Source organism: Phyllobates terribilis, unplaced genomic scaffold, assembly GCF_046119375.1.
Source record: "Phyllobates terribilis strain yellow unplaced genomic scaffold, ASM4611937v1 Scaffold_1__5_contigs__length_1240528914, whole genome shotgun sequence".
Taxonomy (NCBI): Eukaryota; Metazoa; Chordata; class Amphibia; order Anura; family Dendrobatidae; genus Phyllobates; species Phyllobates terribilis.
In genome coordinates, this window is record NW_027362761.1 from 798636367 (window position 1) to 798655082 (window position 18716).

An 18716-nucleotide genomic window follows, 5' to 3' on the forward strand; every position below is an offset into this window, starting at 1 on the left:
CAGGTACAACTAGGCAGCTGGGGGATGGAATCTGCAGCGCAGGGAGGCCCAAGCTTTCTGCCCCCCGCTGAAAATTGCAGTCCGCAGCCGCCCCGGAAAATGGCGCGTTCATAGAAGCTGGATGCTGTACCTGGCTGGCATACAAAAATATGGCGAAGCCCACGTCAAAAGTTTTGGGAAAAATTAATTAAAAAATAAATAATAATTTAGGGACTGCATCTTTATTAACTCCTCAAATGTCATTTAGTGTTAAAATAATGGATTTATTTAAAAAAAAAATGGCGTGGGATCCCCCATAATTTTAGTCTCTAGCGGAGGTTAAGCAGACGGCTGGGGCAGATGTTTGAAGCCTGGGAAGGGGGTAAAACCCACGGAGCTTCCCAGGCTACTAATATCAGCCCCCAGCTGAATACCTAGCCTTTACTAGCTATTAAAATGGGGGACCCCCCCAAAAAAAATGACGTGGGGTCCCCCCTATTTTAATAGCTAGCAAAGGCTAGGCAGACAGCTGGGGGCTGATATTAATAGCCCAGGAAGGGTGCCATGAATATTGGCCCCCTCCCAGGCTAGAAACACCAGTCGTCAGCCGCCCCAGAAATGGCGCATCCATAGGATGCGCCAACTCTGGCACTTAGCCTCGCTCTTCCACGCTGCCCTGGTGCGGTGGCAGGGGGTAATAGTGGTGGGGTTCATGTCAGCGCCAGCTGCCATGAAGCCCAGGTTAGTAATGATGGGCGTCTATAAGACACCCCCATTACTAACCTACAAAGTGTTAAAAAGAAAAAACACACACTACACCCAGAAAAAAATAATTTATTTGAAATAAAACACACAATTTTATTTAATTCTTAGTTTACTAAAAATAATAGTTACCTGTCCACGTTCCTGCGCTGATCTCCCATGCACAGCTGTCACATCTGGAGATGGTGACAGCTGTGCATGGCTGCTGTAAGCTCACGCTGCCGGGAACACGTCCGCTCCCGGCAGCGGGAGCCACTGACTGAGGTCACCGGAGTGCATTCAGTCAGCGCAGCTCCGGAGACCTCCTTTACGGCACTGCTGTACCGTGGGAATTTCTCACTATACAGCAGGGCCGTAAAGCAGCTAACCGGAGCAGCGCTGCCTGAACTCCGGTGAACCCGCTTATGCTGTCATTCTAGCGGCGGCAGCGGTTCAGAGCGGTCACATTCTATGTGGCTGCTCTGAACTGGAGATCTTCGTGGGACACTCGTGGACTACTACGGAGGGGTAAGGATAAGGTTGTGGTTTATTATTTTATATTTTATTACAGGAGATCGATGGCTTCGGGGAATTAGGTGTCTTGGTGAGTATAGGTGTAGTTTTTTATTTTTTACTTTATTTTAGGTGGCGATCGGCGGGGACAGGTAATGTATGAACTAATTTCTTTTAGGTAACCACTGGCCACCAATGACGTGTATTTAACATTTATTGGGGACACAGTAGGGCAATTTAAATAGCAGGATCAGTCTGATGGGAACTACTGCTCCCATTGAGCTGATCCTGCTGGCAGGAGTGGACGGGGGACAGACATAGGCCGATGGGAGTAGTAGTGTCACATCGGCCTATGTCTGCCTGCACGCACACACCCGCACACATCGCACAGACACCCCGCACACATCGCACAGACACCGCGCACACCCGCACAAACATCGCGCACACACCCCGCACACACACTAATCATGACGGGTCTGGGAGGTGAGGCTGACCTGTGCGGCCGTGGGAAAGTTCATGTGAGTTCATGCAGTCAAGCATGAACTCACATGAACCCTCTGAGGGCACCGCGGCGACTTCAAATGAACAGCTGATCGGCATCACCTGATACCTCAGCTGTTCATTTGAAATAACCGGCGGGAAAGCACAGAACGGGAAAGCCGGCGGTGAAGTCTTTTCACTGCCGGCTTCCCCGCCCGGGTCCTTCACTCCCCGCTCCTTGGAGCTGCGCTCCCCGCCCGGTCCTAACTTACGATCGGGATGGGAGGTGGCGAGGGGAGCGGAGGATCGGGGTGGGAGGCTGCGGGGAAGCAGTATGGGGCTGTGTGATTGTTTAAAAGCCGGCGGCTTTATACCGCCCGCCGGCTTTTAAACAATCAGGAGAATTCTCCCCCGCTGGGATGGCATTCTGATGACAGGCTGGATCGCGCTGCCATCCAACTTGTCATCCTTCACAGACACTACAGAGCGCAGGCATTATGGGAACTTCCGATTCCGGTATCCGATATTGTAAAAGTATCGGAATTAAGTATCGGAATTCCGATACCGCGAATATCGGCCGATACCCGATATTACAGTATCGGAATGCTCAACACTACTGATCATTCATCTTCGTAATTCACAATTCACAGATAAAATTTGTCTTCAGCAAATTCAGATTTTCCTATTACTGAGAAAGGTGATGACAGTAGGTGCCCATAAAGTTCTAAGGAGAATTATCGTTTCAGAAGTATTTGCAGCAGAATATCTGTGTCTGCCTTTAGCACCTCCATCCATAAAGTCTTATGCACACCAACTGCCAACTTCTATCACAGTAATAGTAAAATCTGTTTTTACTGAATACAGATTTTACCCATAAATTCAGAGTGTAAGATCAATTCAGGTGGAAAAAGAAACAAATGTATCTGATAAGATATATTACAAAGCTGCTTATTTTCAAGTATACTATAGATTTATGAAATAAAAATTAAAACCATGTTCACTCTTTAACCATGGGAAGACCCCTTTGAATCTTAATGTTCTTGCAGCAGCACTGTATGAATATTGTCATAGCTTTGGTAACCTATTTTATGACCATTATACAGAATGCCTACAGGTAACCAGATTACGATAACCAATTGTTTGTACTTGGAATAATATCCGTAAATTGTATTCACTTCCTCAACCCTGTGATGATGAAAAGATCCTGGGTCAACTGATGACCAGTGGTACAACTGGTAATCAATTGACAGGGGACACTATATAGCCATGCAATCCCTATGTGTTATGCCTTGCACTATTATTTCTGGATCTTTATTACATTAAAAGAACAGAGGAAAACAGAAATAATGGCAATAATGGAACCTGGACATGATGGACACCAAACCTTGCCCATTGGACCTCACTGACTATAATGGGGTCAGTTGTGTTTCCATCACATTATGCCACACAAAATAGCACAGTATGATGAGCTATTTTGTCTAACATTTTTAGTGAAATCTGCAAAAGAGGAGCCCCCAATGTATATTTGAACACCATCACATGGCAAAATTTTATACTACATTCAAATGTACATCTGATCATGTACTACATGAACAGTCAAGACTATCAGAACTATAGAAACTCTTTGGTTGTCATCATAAATTTTAGAAATGACACAGCATGCATATAGCAGTAAGTTTAGTTAGGGGACCAGCTCCTTGAATTGGCATTGTGAAATATAGCATAGCTAGAAATACTTTAAATGGAACTGGTCAGTAACATCAACCCCCTCAAACTGCCTATATGGGCATAGAGGTTTTTGAAATATAATTTTATATCTTTTATTTATAACTTCATTCCTAAGAATTCAGAACATGCATTCATATGCAAATGAAGTATTAAGTGATATGGGTGTGACAAAGCACCTAACAATCCACTCCCTCCCGAGGAACTTTCCCCACCCAGCACCAGACTCTTTAGCCTGATAGCTCTCCTTGCCCAGCATCTGACCTCACACCAGCAGTGAGCTATCAATGAAACTAAAGAGGGTGGTGCTGGACGAGGAAACAACCTGGATAGGCAGTGGCTTGTTAAGTGCTCTCTCACACCCAGAGTACTTAATGCCTCATTTGCATATGAATTACAATGTTGATCTCCAGGAATGCAGCAACAGATAGAAGATATATTGGCCCCAATTCATCAAGATGCGTGATCAACGGAAACACATACCACTCACTTGTCAGATGCTTGTGATTCATTAAGAGGCATGAGCCTCACCACAAATCTCTTTGACTGAAGATTTCTAGAGGAAGTGACATCACAGCTCAACTTGAATTATGCGAGCTGTGGTTTCGCACTCCCATTCCACTCCAGCGCTGCCCATTTTGGTGGAGTGATCAAAACCGGAGTAAAAATGTCAAAAGTCGCAAAATTTTACAGAAACTTAGCATTGCACAAAAATGTTGCAGCTTTTCAAAGCAATTTACGTCATAAATCTGGAGTAATCGATTTGATGAATCAAGACCAAAGTGTTGATGGATTTATACTTCAAAGACCTGCATGCCTATATATGCAGTTTTGGAGGGTTGATCTTGCTGACGGAAGCCCTTCAATGTTGAGTAAGTATAAGAAAATATAACTTGGTCAGAGCTGAGAAATGGAAAGTCAAACCTAGTTTACCTGTTATGTAGGTCAGGGCATCCCATGGTATCTTTCCTTCCTGACAATATAGGTTTAGGTTGAGTAAAGCGCACTCTCTGTCACTGTCAGTAAATTCATAGCAGATGTTCCATCCTAATGGTCCAAACTTCTTCCTCTCCTATGATTAGATTATAGACACCTTTTTTTAAGCATAGTAGTACAGAAGAGTAGCTTTCAGCTCAGTTTCATGGATATTTTATTTTTTGTTTTGCACGTTGTTCCGAGAGGTACAGTGCATTGTGAAGGTATTTGGCCCCCTTGAACTTTTCTACCTTTTGCCACAATTCTGGCTTCAAACATAAAGATAAAAAATTCTAATTTTTTTGGGAAGAATCAACAACAAGTGGGACATAATCGTGAAGTGGAACGAAATTTATTGGATATTTTAAACTTTTTTAACAAATTAAAAACTGAAAAGTGGGGCGTGCAATATTATTCGGCCCCCTTGAGTTAATACTTTGTAGCGCCACCTTTTGCTGCGATTACAGCTGCAAGTCGCTTGGGGTATGTCTCTATCAGTTTTACACATTGAGAGGCTGAAATTCTTGCCCATTCTTCCTTGCAAAACAGCTTGAGCTCATTGAAGTTGGATGGAGAGCATTTGTGAACAGCAGTTTTCAGCTCTTTCCACAGATTCTCGATTGGATTCAGGTCTGGACTTTGACTTGGCCATTCTAACACCTGGATACGTTTATTTTTGAACCATTCCATTGTAGATTTTGCTTTATGTTTGGGATCATTGTCTTGTTGGAAGATAAATCTCTGTCCAAGTCTCAGGTCTTTTGCAGACTCCAACAGGTTTTCTTCCAGAATGGTCTTGTATTTGGCTCCGTCCATCTTCCCATCAATTTTAACCATCTTCCCTGTCCCTGCTGAAGAAAAGCAGGCCCAAACCATGATGCTGCTACCACCATGTTTGACAGTGGGGATGGTGTTTTGAGGGTGATGAGCTGTGTTGCTTTTACGCCAAACATATTGTTTTGCATTGTGGCCAAAAAGTTCGATTTTGGTTTCATCTGACCAGAGCACCTTATTCCACATGTTTGGTGTGTCTCCCAGGTGGCTTGTGGCAAACTTCAAACGAGACTTTTTATGGATATCTTTGAGAAATGGCTTTCTTCTTGCCACTCTTCCATAAAGGCCAGATTTGTGCAGTGTACGACTGATTGTTGTCCTATGGACAGACTCTCCCACCTCAGCTGTAGATCTCTGCTTCATCCAGAGTGATCATGGGCCTTTTGGCTGCATCTCTGATCAGTCTTCTCCTTGTTCGAGATGAAAGTTTAGAAGGATGGCCAGGTCTTGGTAGATTTGCAGTGGTCTGATACTCCTTCCATTTCAATATGATCGCTTGCACAGTGCTCCTTGAGATGTTTAAAACTTGGGAAATCATTTTGTATCCAAATCCGGCTTTAAACTTCGCCACAACAGTATCTCGGACCTGCCTGGTGTGTTCCTTGGTCTTCATGATGCTCTCTGCACTTGAAACAGAACTCTGAGACTATCACAGAGTAGGTGTATTTATACAGAGACTTGATTACACACAGGTGGATTCTATTTATCATTACCAGTCATTTAGGACAACATTGGATCATTCAGAGATCCTCACTGAACTTCTGGAGTGAGTTTGCTGCACTGAAAGTAAAGGGGCCGAATAATATTGCACGCCCCACTTTTCAGTTTTTAATTTGTTAAAAAAGTTTAAAATATCCAATAAATTTCGTTCCACTTCACGATTGTGTCCCACTTGTTGTTGATTCTTCCCCAAAAAATTAGAATTTTATATCTTCATGTTTGAAGCCAGAAATGTGGCAAAAGGTAGAAAAGTTCAAGGGGGCCAAATACTTTCACAATGCACTGTAACTAATTTGACCTAAGACTTAGAACAGTTAGTGCAATTATAGTTTCTCATATACAACGAAGGACTAATTCTGTGTATGTTAAATATGATAACCTTTAAAATATTCTTAAGTTTAGTTTTTCCAAGTCACCATTTTACATGGCTTGAGTATTGAATGTGTGACCATTTATTGTCTTTCTTAGTTTTCTCTATATGATATATTAAAGTGTCTTAAGGGGACTGTGTCAGCACAGAATGACTGTTCAAATCAAGTACAGGAGCTTGGTGCATCATGGCATGGACACACATTTAAGTACTCATTCCCGCCTGCTTGAATTTCCCTTTATCGCCACCCTCTTTGATTGACAGCTCCGGCTTCATATAGCTATAGAAGGTGGAGATAGATGGAAAACAAGCAGGTGGGAAGATGTATATAAATGATTGGTCCCGCATTGATGCACCGAGCACCTGCACTTGGTTTGAACAGTCATTCTGTGCTGAAAGAGTCCCATTAAGGCCCTTTTCCTTTGATCAGTTATCAACCAATTATCCAGTTGTTCACCAGCTGATTGCATCTACCATATGGGCCTAAAAATCATTGTCCACAGTAATGTATCCCCTAGAGTAAATAGGAGATGTGATGGTGATGCCAGTAAAATGCAAACTGTATGGGGGCCAAACAATCATCCTTATGCAGTTTGTATTGGCCCACGTTAAAGGTAAGCCAATGCAACCAGCCAGGTCTTTGAGCTTTGTAGCACTGCCATATGGGTGACATTAACAATTATACAATACCCAAGACATACCTGATGACATTCCATTTAGCATCATGAATAAAAGCATTTGTCCCCATAGCTGCTTTGGACCCCAGTAAACTTACAGTAGTGTTCAAAATAATAGCAGTCCAATATGACTAACCAGATTAATCACTGTTTTTGCCATAAATTACATTACCAGACGTCAAACAATTTACCAGTTGGTGCAGTAGATTCTAAGAAAACCAACAGACTCAGCATTCATGATCTGCATGTTTTGGAGTCTGCATTTGACTAATTAATTGAAAGGGGGTGTGTGCAAAATAATAGCAGTGTAGAGTTCAATTAGTGAGGTGAATCATTCTGTGAAGAAACAGGTGTGAATCAGGTGGCCCTTGTTTAAGGGTGAAGCCAGCACATGTTGTACATGAATTTCTCCTTGAAAGCCTGAAAAATATGGGTCGTTCGAGACATTGTTCAGAGGAACAGTGTACTTTAATTAGAAAGTTAATTGGAGAGGGTAAAACTTATAAAGAAGTGCAGACAATGATAGGCTGTTCAGCTAAAATGATCTCCAATGATTTAAAATGGAAAGCAAATCCAGAGAGACGTGGAAGGAAACGGAAGACTGCCATTCGAATGGATCGATGAATAGCCAGAATGGCAAAGGCTCAGCCAATGATCAGCTCCAGGATGATCAAAGACAGTCTCAAGTTACCTGTGAGTACTGTGACAGTTAGAAAATTCAGCAGGAGAGATTATACTAGGGAATATTTCATATTTAATATAACTTTTAATAAGACCATTTAAAACAACCGTACCTAGGATTCAAATACAAACATATAGTGCAATTGCTCCACAAAGTGATTAGTGCTTAAAAAAATAAATGTAAAAAGACTGCCTAGAGTTGTCATGCTAGTTGGGAGCGGTATGGCATACCGCTCTCAACTAGCAGGACAATGCTAGGCAGTCTTTTTACGTCTATGAGAACTGCCACGGCAGGAACCCTTATACTTAAACTCCTATATCCCCTGATGAATCCCCCCTATGGGGGAGGAAACGCGTAGGGATTGCATACATAGAAGAATTTTGTAGTGGCTTTCGTGGGGACAGTAGGCCTAGTCTCAAACTTGGGGACTGCCCTTGTAAGGGTGGGAGCTTTGCAGGGGCACGACAGGGGAAAGTAGCATATTACTAACATTTCTCCGGATCGTTGTGAAGTCCGGATTATCTTCTATAGCCCCTAAGGTCTTGGAACTTCGGGTCCTTCAGCCTGTGAAACTTCATCTGAGTGGTGACACCAAACCACTTATTTTTTTAAGCACTGATCACTTTGTGGAGCAATTGCACTTTATGTTTGTATTTGAATCCTAGGTACGTTTGTTATAAAAGGTCTTATTAAAAGTTAATTTTTATATGAAATATTCCCTAGTATAATCTCTCCTGCTGAATTTTCTGATTGTATACTGAGAGTTGTCATAGGGACGACTATAGGTCGTCATCCTTTGCTGTTTTTTTTACTGTGACAGTTAGAAGAAGCCTGTGTGAAGCTAATCTCTTAGCAAGAAGTCCCCACAAAGTGCCACTGTTAAAAAAAGACATATACTGAAGAGGATACAATTTGCCAAAAAACACATCAACTGGCCTAAAGAGAAATGGAGAAACATTTTGTGAACTGATGAAAGCAAAATTGTTCTTTTTGGGTCCAAGGGCCACAGACAGTTCGTCAGACGACCCCCAAACTCTGGATTCAAGCCACAGTACACTCTGAAGACAGTGAAGCATGATGGTGCAAGCATCATGATATGGGCATGTTTTTCTTACTTTGGTGCCGGACCTATTTACTACATACCAGGGATCATGGACCAGTTTGCATATATTGAAATACTTGAAGAGGTCATGTTGCCTTATGTTGAAGAGGATATGCCCTTGAAATGGGTGTTTCAACAAGACAACGACCCTAAACACACCAGTAAACAAGCAAAATCCTGGTTCCAGTCCAACAAAATTGAGGTTATGGAGTGGCCAGCTTAATCCCTGGAGCCTAATGCAGTAGAACACTTGTGGGGTGACATCAAAAATGCCGTTTCTGAGGCAAAGCCAACAAATGCCAAAAAAATGTGGGATGTTGTCAAAACATCCTGGGCTGGAATAACAGTTGACAGGTGCCAGAAGTTGGCTGACTCTATGCAACATAGATGTGAAGCAGTTCTAAAAAACTGTGGGTATACAGCTAAATATTAGGTTAGTGATTCACAGGAATACTAAATCCTCAAAAAAAAGAGTACATACTGTGATTTTGTAAAGACAAATGCAGAACAGCCCAATGCTCATTTTTTGTTATTTTTTGTAAAATAGTTACAAATCATATACATTTCTCTTCATGCTTTGAATTAGAAAACAGTGTGCAATGTTTCCAATGCATGGAAATAAAAACTAGTGTAAAGATTTTGTGCTTAACTCATGTTTTTGAACACACTGCTATTATTTTGAACACTACTGTAGAAGACAAGAAAAACCACGCAAGGTTCATATATTGCAGACACAATTTGGATGCTAATATGCTGCATTATGGCTTTCAGAAGCTGGAGTGAAACTAATTAAACAGAGAAGTATATACATAAATCATAAAGTCAGTCCCACTATATTTCTATGCAAAGCACATAATTACTAATGATTTGCACTTATCTGTAATTATAATAATGAGACCTAAAAGAAAAACGATAATACCACAACAAACGTAGTGATATAGAAAACTATCATTGATTATCATTCAATATTGTCAGAGCTGTTCCCATACATACATTATCTGTAATATAAACAAGTGTATGGCGGTTTTAAAGAGTGTTTGACATTGCAGTCATAGATCCAAGGGCATAATAAAAGCAATTATTCCACACAGATTTTAGATACAGCTGCCACTGTAAAAGTACAAATAAAAAGAATATATTTCCATAAACTCCACTTGATCACAGTTATGCAATGCTCTACACATGTTTACACCCTATTATAATATTAGTTTTAGTCATGTAGGAAAAAATAAGCATATACCACTATCTCCATCACAAGACCTTAACCTATCATCATCCAATGATTGTTCTCTAGATTAGTGAGCAAAACTTGAGTCTCACCTGAATGATGGCATGGAAAAAGCAAATTCCAAAAATAACCTTCCTCCATTTCCTGCCAAGTAGATGCTCTTCAAAGAACGTGGGAGTAATTTCTGTAAATGCGCGACGGATATTAGCACGGAGACCTTTCGGAGGCTCATTAGTAACCTGCAACAAAAAGTCATTTGTTGAAAATGTAATAACCTCTTTGTTGAACATTACTTTTTAACATCTCATTGTCCCCTTGTCTGACTCAATTATCTGGATTCCATATTGCAGCATTTCAGAGCGTTTCAGAGGCAATGTTGAAAAAATGTCTGATTGAAGTCAATCAAAGGTGGACTTTCTAATTTCAGAGCAACGGTGTGTTCTAAATTGCATCAGTAGCAAAAAAAATTACCCGTGGATATTGCTTAGTGCCGGCTTTTCATTTGTTTAATTTTTGTTCCACCAAAGTCTATTTGCATACTAACATTTTCTCAGAAGTAAACAATTAAAAAGCTGATATGTGTTTGGCTCTGGTTACATTGCTGTTATTCTTAGTACGTCAAGGTTTCTGGAATTTTTGATGGTAAGAGTAGCACAGTTATTGTGTATAGGGGACTCCCAACTCTTCCTTGACAGATGATGTCAGGGAAGAAAAGGATCCAGCAAGTTGAATTCCAATGGCCTATCCTTTTGTTCCGTGAGGACACAAGTCTATGCCAGAGCAGTCAGGCAGCGGCTCTCTTATTGAGAACATAAGTGTGCTCAGCCAGGCGAGTGTTTAAGGGGCTTCGAGACATGAAGGAAGACTATTTGGGGTAATTTGTAAAATCTACCAATAAGATTGTCACGGTAATGCAACCCCTGTAGGACAAAAAGCAGGAATTTGATACTTTACTTCACTACACTTGTTTTGGGAAAGGCTAGCTATTAGTAGGCAGTGCAGAAATCAGATAATGATTGATATGCATAAAATATAGATTATCGATAAGGAATCACACAAAAAAGGCAAAAAAAGAGACAATGTGTAACATTATCCATAGTATGGTTACCCTATGAACATATGAAAATCATAGTTTGCTGCTCACATTAACTTTCTGTGTCCACACATACAGTACAGACCAAAAGTTTGGACACACCTTCTCATTTAAAGATTTTTCTGTATTTTCATGACTATGAAAATTGTACATTCACACTGAAGGCATCAAAACTATGAATTAACACATGTGGAATTATATACTTAACAAAAAAGTGTGAAACAACTGAAAATATGTCTTATATTCTAGTTTCTTCAAAGTAGCCACCTTTTGCTTTGATGACTGCTTTGCACACTCTTGGCATTCTCTTGATGAGCTTCAAGAGGTAGTCACCGGAAATGGTTTTCACTTCATAGGTGTGCCCTGTCAGGTTTAATAAGTGGGATTTCTTGCCTTATAAATGGGGTTGGGACCATCAGTTGTGTTGTGCAGAAGTCTGGTGGATACACAGCTGATAGTCCTACTGAATAGACTGTTAGAATTTGAATTATGGCAAGAAAAAAGCAGCTAAGTAAAGAAAAATGAGTGGTCATCATTACTTTAAGAAATGAAGGTCAGTCAGTCTGAAAAATTGGGAAAACTTTGAAAGTGTCCCCAAGTGCAGTTGCAAAAACCATCAAGCGCTACAAAGAAACTGGCTCACATGAGGACCGCCCCAGGAAAGGATGACAATCGTGCTGCCAATTAGTGCTGGCTTAAAACTCCTCTCCTACGGACGTAATAGACTCCCGGAAGAAGCGAGAGCTGCGGCAGCTGTCACTTTCTGTGGATGTCTTTATCTGTTTAAAGGAGGAGACAATGAATCCAGGGCTGATTGTCACACGATCGTCGGGAGAGCCAGTGCTAACACTGCTGGAATGGTGCCGACACCGAAGAGGAGTATAGGTGTTATTATTTTATTGGGGAAAAACATATGAATTCAGAAGGGGTTGTCCGAGTACTGGACAAACCTTTTAAGATAAATCAATGTCAGACTGATGGGGGTTCAACACTTGTCACCTCCATCAGCTGCTATTAGCTCCAGTGGCATCCGAATAAAAACTCTTGAAGGGGTTTTCCCACAAACAAAGATAATTTTAATCAACATTTTAATTAATAGATTTTTGAACAATAATAAGTTTCACAATTGAATGTTTTTAAAAAATTGTTCTTGTGCTGAGATCATCTTATAAATGTGCTGTGTAATGGCTGTGTCTGACCGTGCAGGGGCATGGTCTGATCATACCACATCTCCTGGGCAGAGGAGGAAAAGACCATACAGACATTACAGCAGGGGATCGCAGCTGATTCTTTCTGTGAGGAAAAACATTTCCCTGCCTGTTTTTAAACAATGTTTTACCCCACAGAAAGAATCAGCTGTGATCCCATGCTGTCCTGTCTGTATACTCTTTTGCTTCCTCCCTGGCCCAGGAGATGTGGTACGTTCAGACCCACATGGGTCAGCACGTCAGACTCATGGTCAGAGACAGCCATTACATAGGGGCACAATTATAAGATTATCGCGGGACATGAACATTTTTTTAACACATCCAATTGTGGAACTTATTTTTGTTCCAAAATCTAATAATTAAAATGTACTTTGTTTGTGGGGAAACCCCTTTAATGGGGCTGCTGAGTGCATTTCCATTCAATATGTAGCTGCCCATGCCGATTACTGCACATTAGCTTCTATTCTTTTGGTGCTGCAGTGCAGCTCCATTCATTGTTTTCATCGGCCACTGTCAGAGCTGCTAGCGACTGATCGGTGGGGGATCTGATATTGACAACCTGTCTCAAGGATGAATGTCACATGCCAGTAGAACCACTTTAACTAGGGTATCCTTTTTACTGCAGGTATAATTGCAGTCACAAGTGCTGTCTGTAGAGTGCTCCCATCAGATCCTAATTTCTTGTGACTTGCGAGTCCAGATGTGTCAGATAATTTTTTGCGGCAGTACTTCTACTACACATGACGGCATGCTGATTTGACTCTGCATATAACAAATGAATTTCCATGGGCTTCATGCACAAAGTTTTGAAAACCGTATCCACATGTATTAATCTGTAGATTGGCATGAGCTGTGCTGCAGAAATGTGAGACAATTCCACCGCTTCCAGACCCAGCTCAATATGTAGGATGGCTGAAGTGTTTGCACTTTATATGTCAATAAAAATGAAAAGTTTAGAAAAAAAATATATAGGTTTTCAAAGCTTTAGTGAACCAGAATTGTACTTTGCACAAAAATGTAAAAAATTTGTAAAATTTCACATCTTGTATATATGTAGAATAACCATAGAGGTGTTTATATAACCATAAAAATTTAAAGAGGTTGTCCACTACTATATAAAATGCCCCAATGTATTTAAATGGTGGAGATAAGCGTTTTTGTAATTACCTTACATTGTATATACTGCCTGTGAGTGGCGCAATCACTGGCCACTCACAGGCATCACGTGACCCCCCCGGCTGCAGCCGGCTCTGGCATCCGCTGATGCCACGTCAAGTTTCAGCTACAGCCGGACGTGACTCAGTGACACGCTCCCCCCTGATTGAGCCGTGGGCGGGGTCTCCCCATACTTCACAGCCCAGCATCCACCGCACGTTTTCCCAATGAATGCAGGAGAGGAAAAGCACGCTGTGAATTCTGGGCTGTGATGCGTGGGTGAACCCTGCCCACAGCCCATCACTCACCATTGAACGCTGCACTGAGTCATGCCAGGCTGCAGCCGAAACTTGACGTGACATCAGCGGATGTCAGAGCCGGCTGCAGGCGGGGGTCACGTGATGCCTGTGAGCGGCCAAGGATAGCGCCGCTCACAGGCAAGAAGAACAGCAGAAGGTATTTAAAAAAACATGTATCGCCACCGTTTAAATACATTGGGGCATTTTATATAGTAGTGGACAACCTCATTAATGGAGCTTCCTGGACCCTTCTTAAAGAGGATCTGTTATCCTCAAGTCTTCTCTGTGAGGATCTTCATAATAATCAAGACTACGTTTACAACAAGGAAGAGTGGGCTAAATCTCAGGAACAAAGAGTAGCAGGAACAAAGAAAATGACAGCAGATTCAGGAGGTCAACCAATTCTATTTTAAAATTCTATTGGTGACAGAGGTGTAGTTACAAAGGGTAAGACATGTGCCCTAGGGGCCAGTTTGTGTAGAGTGGTAAACAATGGAGCAGTCACTGATATACTAGGTATACTTACTTTATAAGCAGTTAGATGAGTTATAACTGATATAGACCTGTAGATGACCAGGATATTCCATTTTTTAAAGAGAACATATAAAGGTAAATTTGCAGACAGTGCTGGGCAATTGGATATTTGTGAGATCTGAATTTAAAGTCTCGGTTGGTTTTTAGAATGATAGCAATGGATTGGTTCTGGGGTATGCGATACAGAAGTAAAATTCCTTCTAAAGTAATAACGTCATTTCTATTTATGCTCCATTGTCAGCTGTACAACATAATGAACTCTACACTTATCCACTTTTTATTTTACATATACTTTGTTCGATAAACGGCAAACATCACATTGTGAAGTCTTTATCAAATCATGAAATTACAAGTATTCAGGGAGGAAATTGTTACATGCACATTTCTGTGTGAACTAAGATGTAATCAGACTGAAAACACTATTCTGTAAAGACAAAGATGTAATCACATTCCAAAGCTGAAACATTCAGGATTGAAAGGATTATTACGACTTTGCCTGCGCTGATGAAAGGGTCTTTAGCTGAGCTGCAGATAACATTTCGAGCCTCACTCGGCGGTATTATGCAGATGCATAAGCGATGGCAAACCTTTCAAAAATCACTCTTGCGAAAGCATTTCTCGGCTGAAACTAAATTGAGATCACGATGCTTTCCTACAAAAGACGACTTAAAAGCTTTAGTATTATTGTCAAGATGAGTGTCAGTGGTAAACAGGATACAGCGATGATTTCAGACTGAATGCGCCTTTTAAAGTCATGTAAGGTTTTCTTTGTGCTAACTTTAATCAAAAAGAAATCCTTGAATGCATATAACAGTATGAATTGATAATATGTGCACACTTCCAGCAGGAAGCATTAACATCATAGAGGAATACTTCAGTCAATAATAGCTATGTAATGAATCGATCAGCTGGTGGAATATAGTCATTTGGGTGGTGTCCTGTTTCAAACTATTGTCATGCAAAGTGTCCCAAATGTCAGTAAAATAAACTTTATAATAAATCTTTATTAAAACCTTGATTCCAAATCAGCCCTGACCTTGGCGGTCAAGCAATTTCCTGCTTATATCTTCTCTACAGGTCATGGGCTGGAGTGCCTCCAAAGCACAAAGATGGGACATCAGCACAAATGTTCCTGCTCTTGGTGGTGGTCATCTGAGGTGTGCGCATGCACCATCTCATCACATAGTTCATGGATTTACACATGCATGGTTGAATCAGAGTGCAGCCCCTGTTCTGTACTGTATGTGGCATGTCATGGATAGTACTGAGCAGAGGTGGGCTAGGCACTGTGGAAAGCTAGGACTCCAAACCCATGCAGCCATGACTGCCCTGTGATGTAAACAAGTAGCGCATGCCTGATACTGAGAAGGCCAAAAATAGGACTTTGCTTCAGAAATGTATGTATTACCTGATTTTCAAGTATTTTGACCAGGGACTGTAGACAGTTTTGGGTGAGAAATAACAACCTTCTTAAAAGGGAATCTGTCAGGTGATTTTTACTGCCAAAACCGTTTGAATCGCAGCCTGGCTGCAACATAGATGTTAGATATAATATTCTCTGAAATGATCCGGCATTTCAGAGAAAATATACCTTGCAGCGCCACTCCAAGTGATTGACTGGTCTCTTCCTATGTACACATGGGATAGAGCTGTCAATCATCTCCAGCAACACTGGGTAGAGCCAACCAGGGATCAAAGCTGTAGATGTGATTCGTCTGACTTCATACCCGGACAGCTTTTCCCAGGTCCGCTTCAAAGTATATTTTCTCTGAAACACTGAAGTATTTCAGAGAAAGATATATGTGGCTGCCATTGTGCAGCCAAGCTATGATGCATGGACATTACGTTTATATAGTTTCCCATAGCTGGGTGTCCATAGTAGGGACCCAGACCTGCTCGGTCCTTATTCACATTGAGGTCATTTTTGACACATGGTAAGGTTTTAATACTAGAGGTTAGGACCGTCCTGATTTGGTACACCTTAGTGCTGGTGGGATGGCTTTTACAAACAGTGTTTACCAAGTACAATATGTTATTTATATGGACTATTGATTTTTACTTACAGCAGGGTATACAGTTAGGTCCATATATATTTGGACAGAGACAACATTTTTCTAATTTTGGTTCTAGACATTACCACAATGAATTTTAAACAAAACAATTCAGATGCAGTTGAAGTTCAGACTTTCAGCTTTCATTTGAGGGTATCCACATTAAAATTGGATGATGGGTTTAGGAGTTTCAGCTCCTTAACATGTGCCACCCTGTTTTTAAAGGAACCAAAAGTAATTGGACAATTGACTCCAAGGCTATTTCATGGACAGGTGTGGGCAATCCCTTCGTTATGGCATTCTCAATTAAGCAGATAAAAGGCCTGGAGTTGATTTGAGGTGTGGTGGTTGCATTTGGAAGGTTTTGCTGTGAAGTAAACATGCGGTCAAAGGAGCTCTCCATGCAGGTGAAACAAGCCATCCTTAAGCTGCAAAAACAGAAAAAAAACATCCGAGAAATTGCTACAATATTAGGAGTGGCAAAATCAACAGTTTGGTACATCCTGAGAAAGAAAGAAAGCACTGGTGAACTCATCAATGCAAAAAGACCTGGGCGCCCACGGAAGACAACAGTGGTGGATGATCGCAGAATAATCTCCATGGTGAAGAGAAACCCCTTCACAACAGCCAACCAAGTGAACAACACTCTCCAGGAGGTAGGCGTATCAATATCAAAATCTACCAGAATGAGAAGACTGCATGAAAGTAAATACAGAGGGTTCACTGCATGATGCAAGCCACTCATAAGCATCAAGAAGAAAAAGGCTAGACTGGACTTTGCTAAAACACATCTAAAAAAGCCAGCACAGTTCTGGAAGAACATTCTTTGGACAGATGAAACCAAGATCAACCTCTACCAGAATGATGGAAAGAGAAAAGTATGGCAAAGGCGTGGTACAGCTCATGATCCAAAGCATACCACATCATCTGTAAAACACGGCGGAGGCAGTGCGATGGCTTGGGCATGCATGGCTGCCAGTGGCACTGGGTCACTAGTGTTTATTGATGATGTGACACAGGACAGAAGCAGCCAAATGAATTCTGATGTATTCAGAGCCATACTGGTGCTCAGATCCAGCCAAATGCAGCCAAACTGATTGGTCGTCGTTTCATACTACAGATGGACAATGACCCAAAACATAAAGCCAAAGCAACCCAGGAGTTTATTAAAGCAAAGAAGTGGAATATTCTTGAATGGCCAAGTCAGTCACCTGATCTCAACCCAATTGAGCATGCATTTCACTTGTTAAAGACTAAACTTCAGACAGAAAGGCCCACAAACAAACAGCAACTGAAAACCACCACAGTGAAGGCCTGGCAGAGCATCAAAAAGGAGGAAACACAGCGTCTGGTGATGTCCATGAGTTCAAGACTTCGGGCAGTCATTGCCAACAAAGGGTTTTCAACCAAGTACTAGAAATGAACATTTTATTTACAATTATTTAATCTGTACAATTACTTTTGGTCCCTTTAAAAACAGGGTGGCACATGTTAAGGAGCTGAAACTTCTAAACCCTTCATCCAATTTTAATGTGGATACCCTCAAATGAAAGCTGAAAGTCTGAACTTCAACTGCATCTGAATTGTTTTGTTTAAAATTCATTGTGGTAATGTCTAGAACCAAAATTAGAAAAATGTTGTCTCTGTCCAAATATATATGGACCTAACTGTATGTTTATTTTGTTTCTATCTTAGGTTAAAGGGGTTGTCCTCTACTAGGACAACCCTTTCTTATACCCAACGCTTGGCCCCGATAAAATAAAAAAGCTTATACTCACCTCCCATGCCGGTGCCGGTCCAGCAGTGTCGGCACTCACTCTCCCTGGGGCTCTCGTGGGTTGTTGTGACACCAGCGCCCAATTAGAGCTGGCGTCACTGTCCCCGTCTCCTGTCGAATTGCACATGGAGAGGAAGTCCGGGCTGTGGTAGCTCTCTGACTCCCTCTTCATGTTTAATTTGTACGAAGGTGGAGACAGCTACGCCAGCGCTGTTTGGGCGGCGGGGTCATGTGTCACAACACCGCACGAGAGCCCCGGGGAGAGCAAGTGCCGACACCGCAGGAACGGTGCCAGCACAGGAGGGGAGTATAAGCTTTTTAATTTTATCGGGGCCAAGTGTGGGGTATGAGAAGGGGCTGTCCTAGTAGTGGACAACCCCTTTACGATGTGATGCAGTTTAGGCAGCATGAGTTGCTTGTGAGGTTCCCGTTAAGCATTGTCTTTTAGGCCACTTTATTGGAGACACATGTTCTTTCATGATTGCAGCTAATAATGGAAAATAGACACATGAGACTGGAGTGTCGCCTAAATGTGAGCAAGTTTTCTATAGATGAGTTTCAGTGTGAATTTAT

General features: G+C 41.5%; 1 protein-coding gene across 1 annotated transcript in view; it reads right to left on the bottom strand.

Moving 5' to 3' along the window:
- DNAH6 (dynein axonemal heavy chain 6) overlaps positions 1 to 18716 on the bottom strand; it is a 493878-nt gene that overhangs the window by 119279 nt on the left and 355883 nt on the right. Inside the window, exons 67-68 of the mRNA XM_073637077.1 lie at positions 10119 to 10265; positions 4372 to 4510 (exon numbers count right to left, since the gene is read on the bottom strand). Coding sequence (XP_073493178.1) covers positions 4372 to 4510; positions 10119 to 10265 — 286 coding nt within the window. The remainder of the gene's footprint in view (positions 1 to 4371; positions 4511 to 10118; positions 10266 to 18716) is intronic.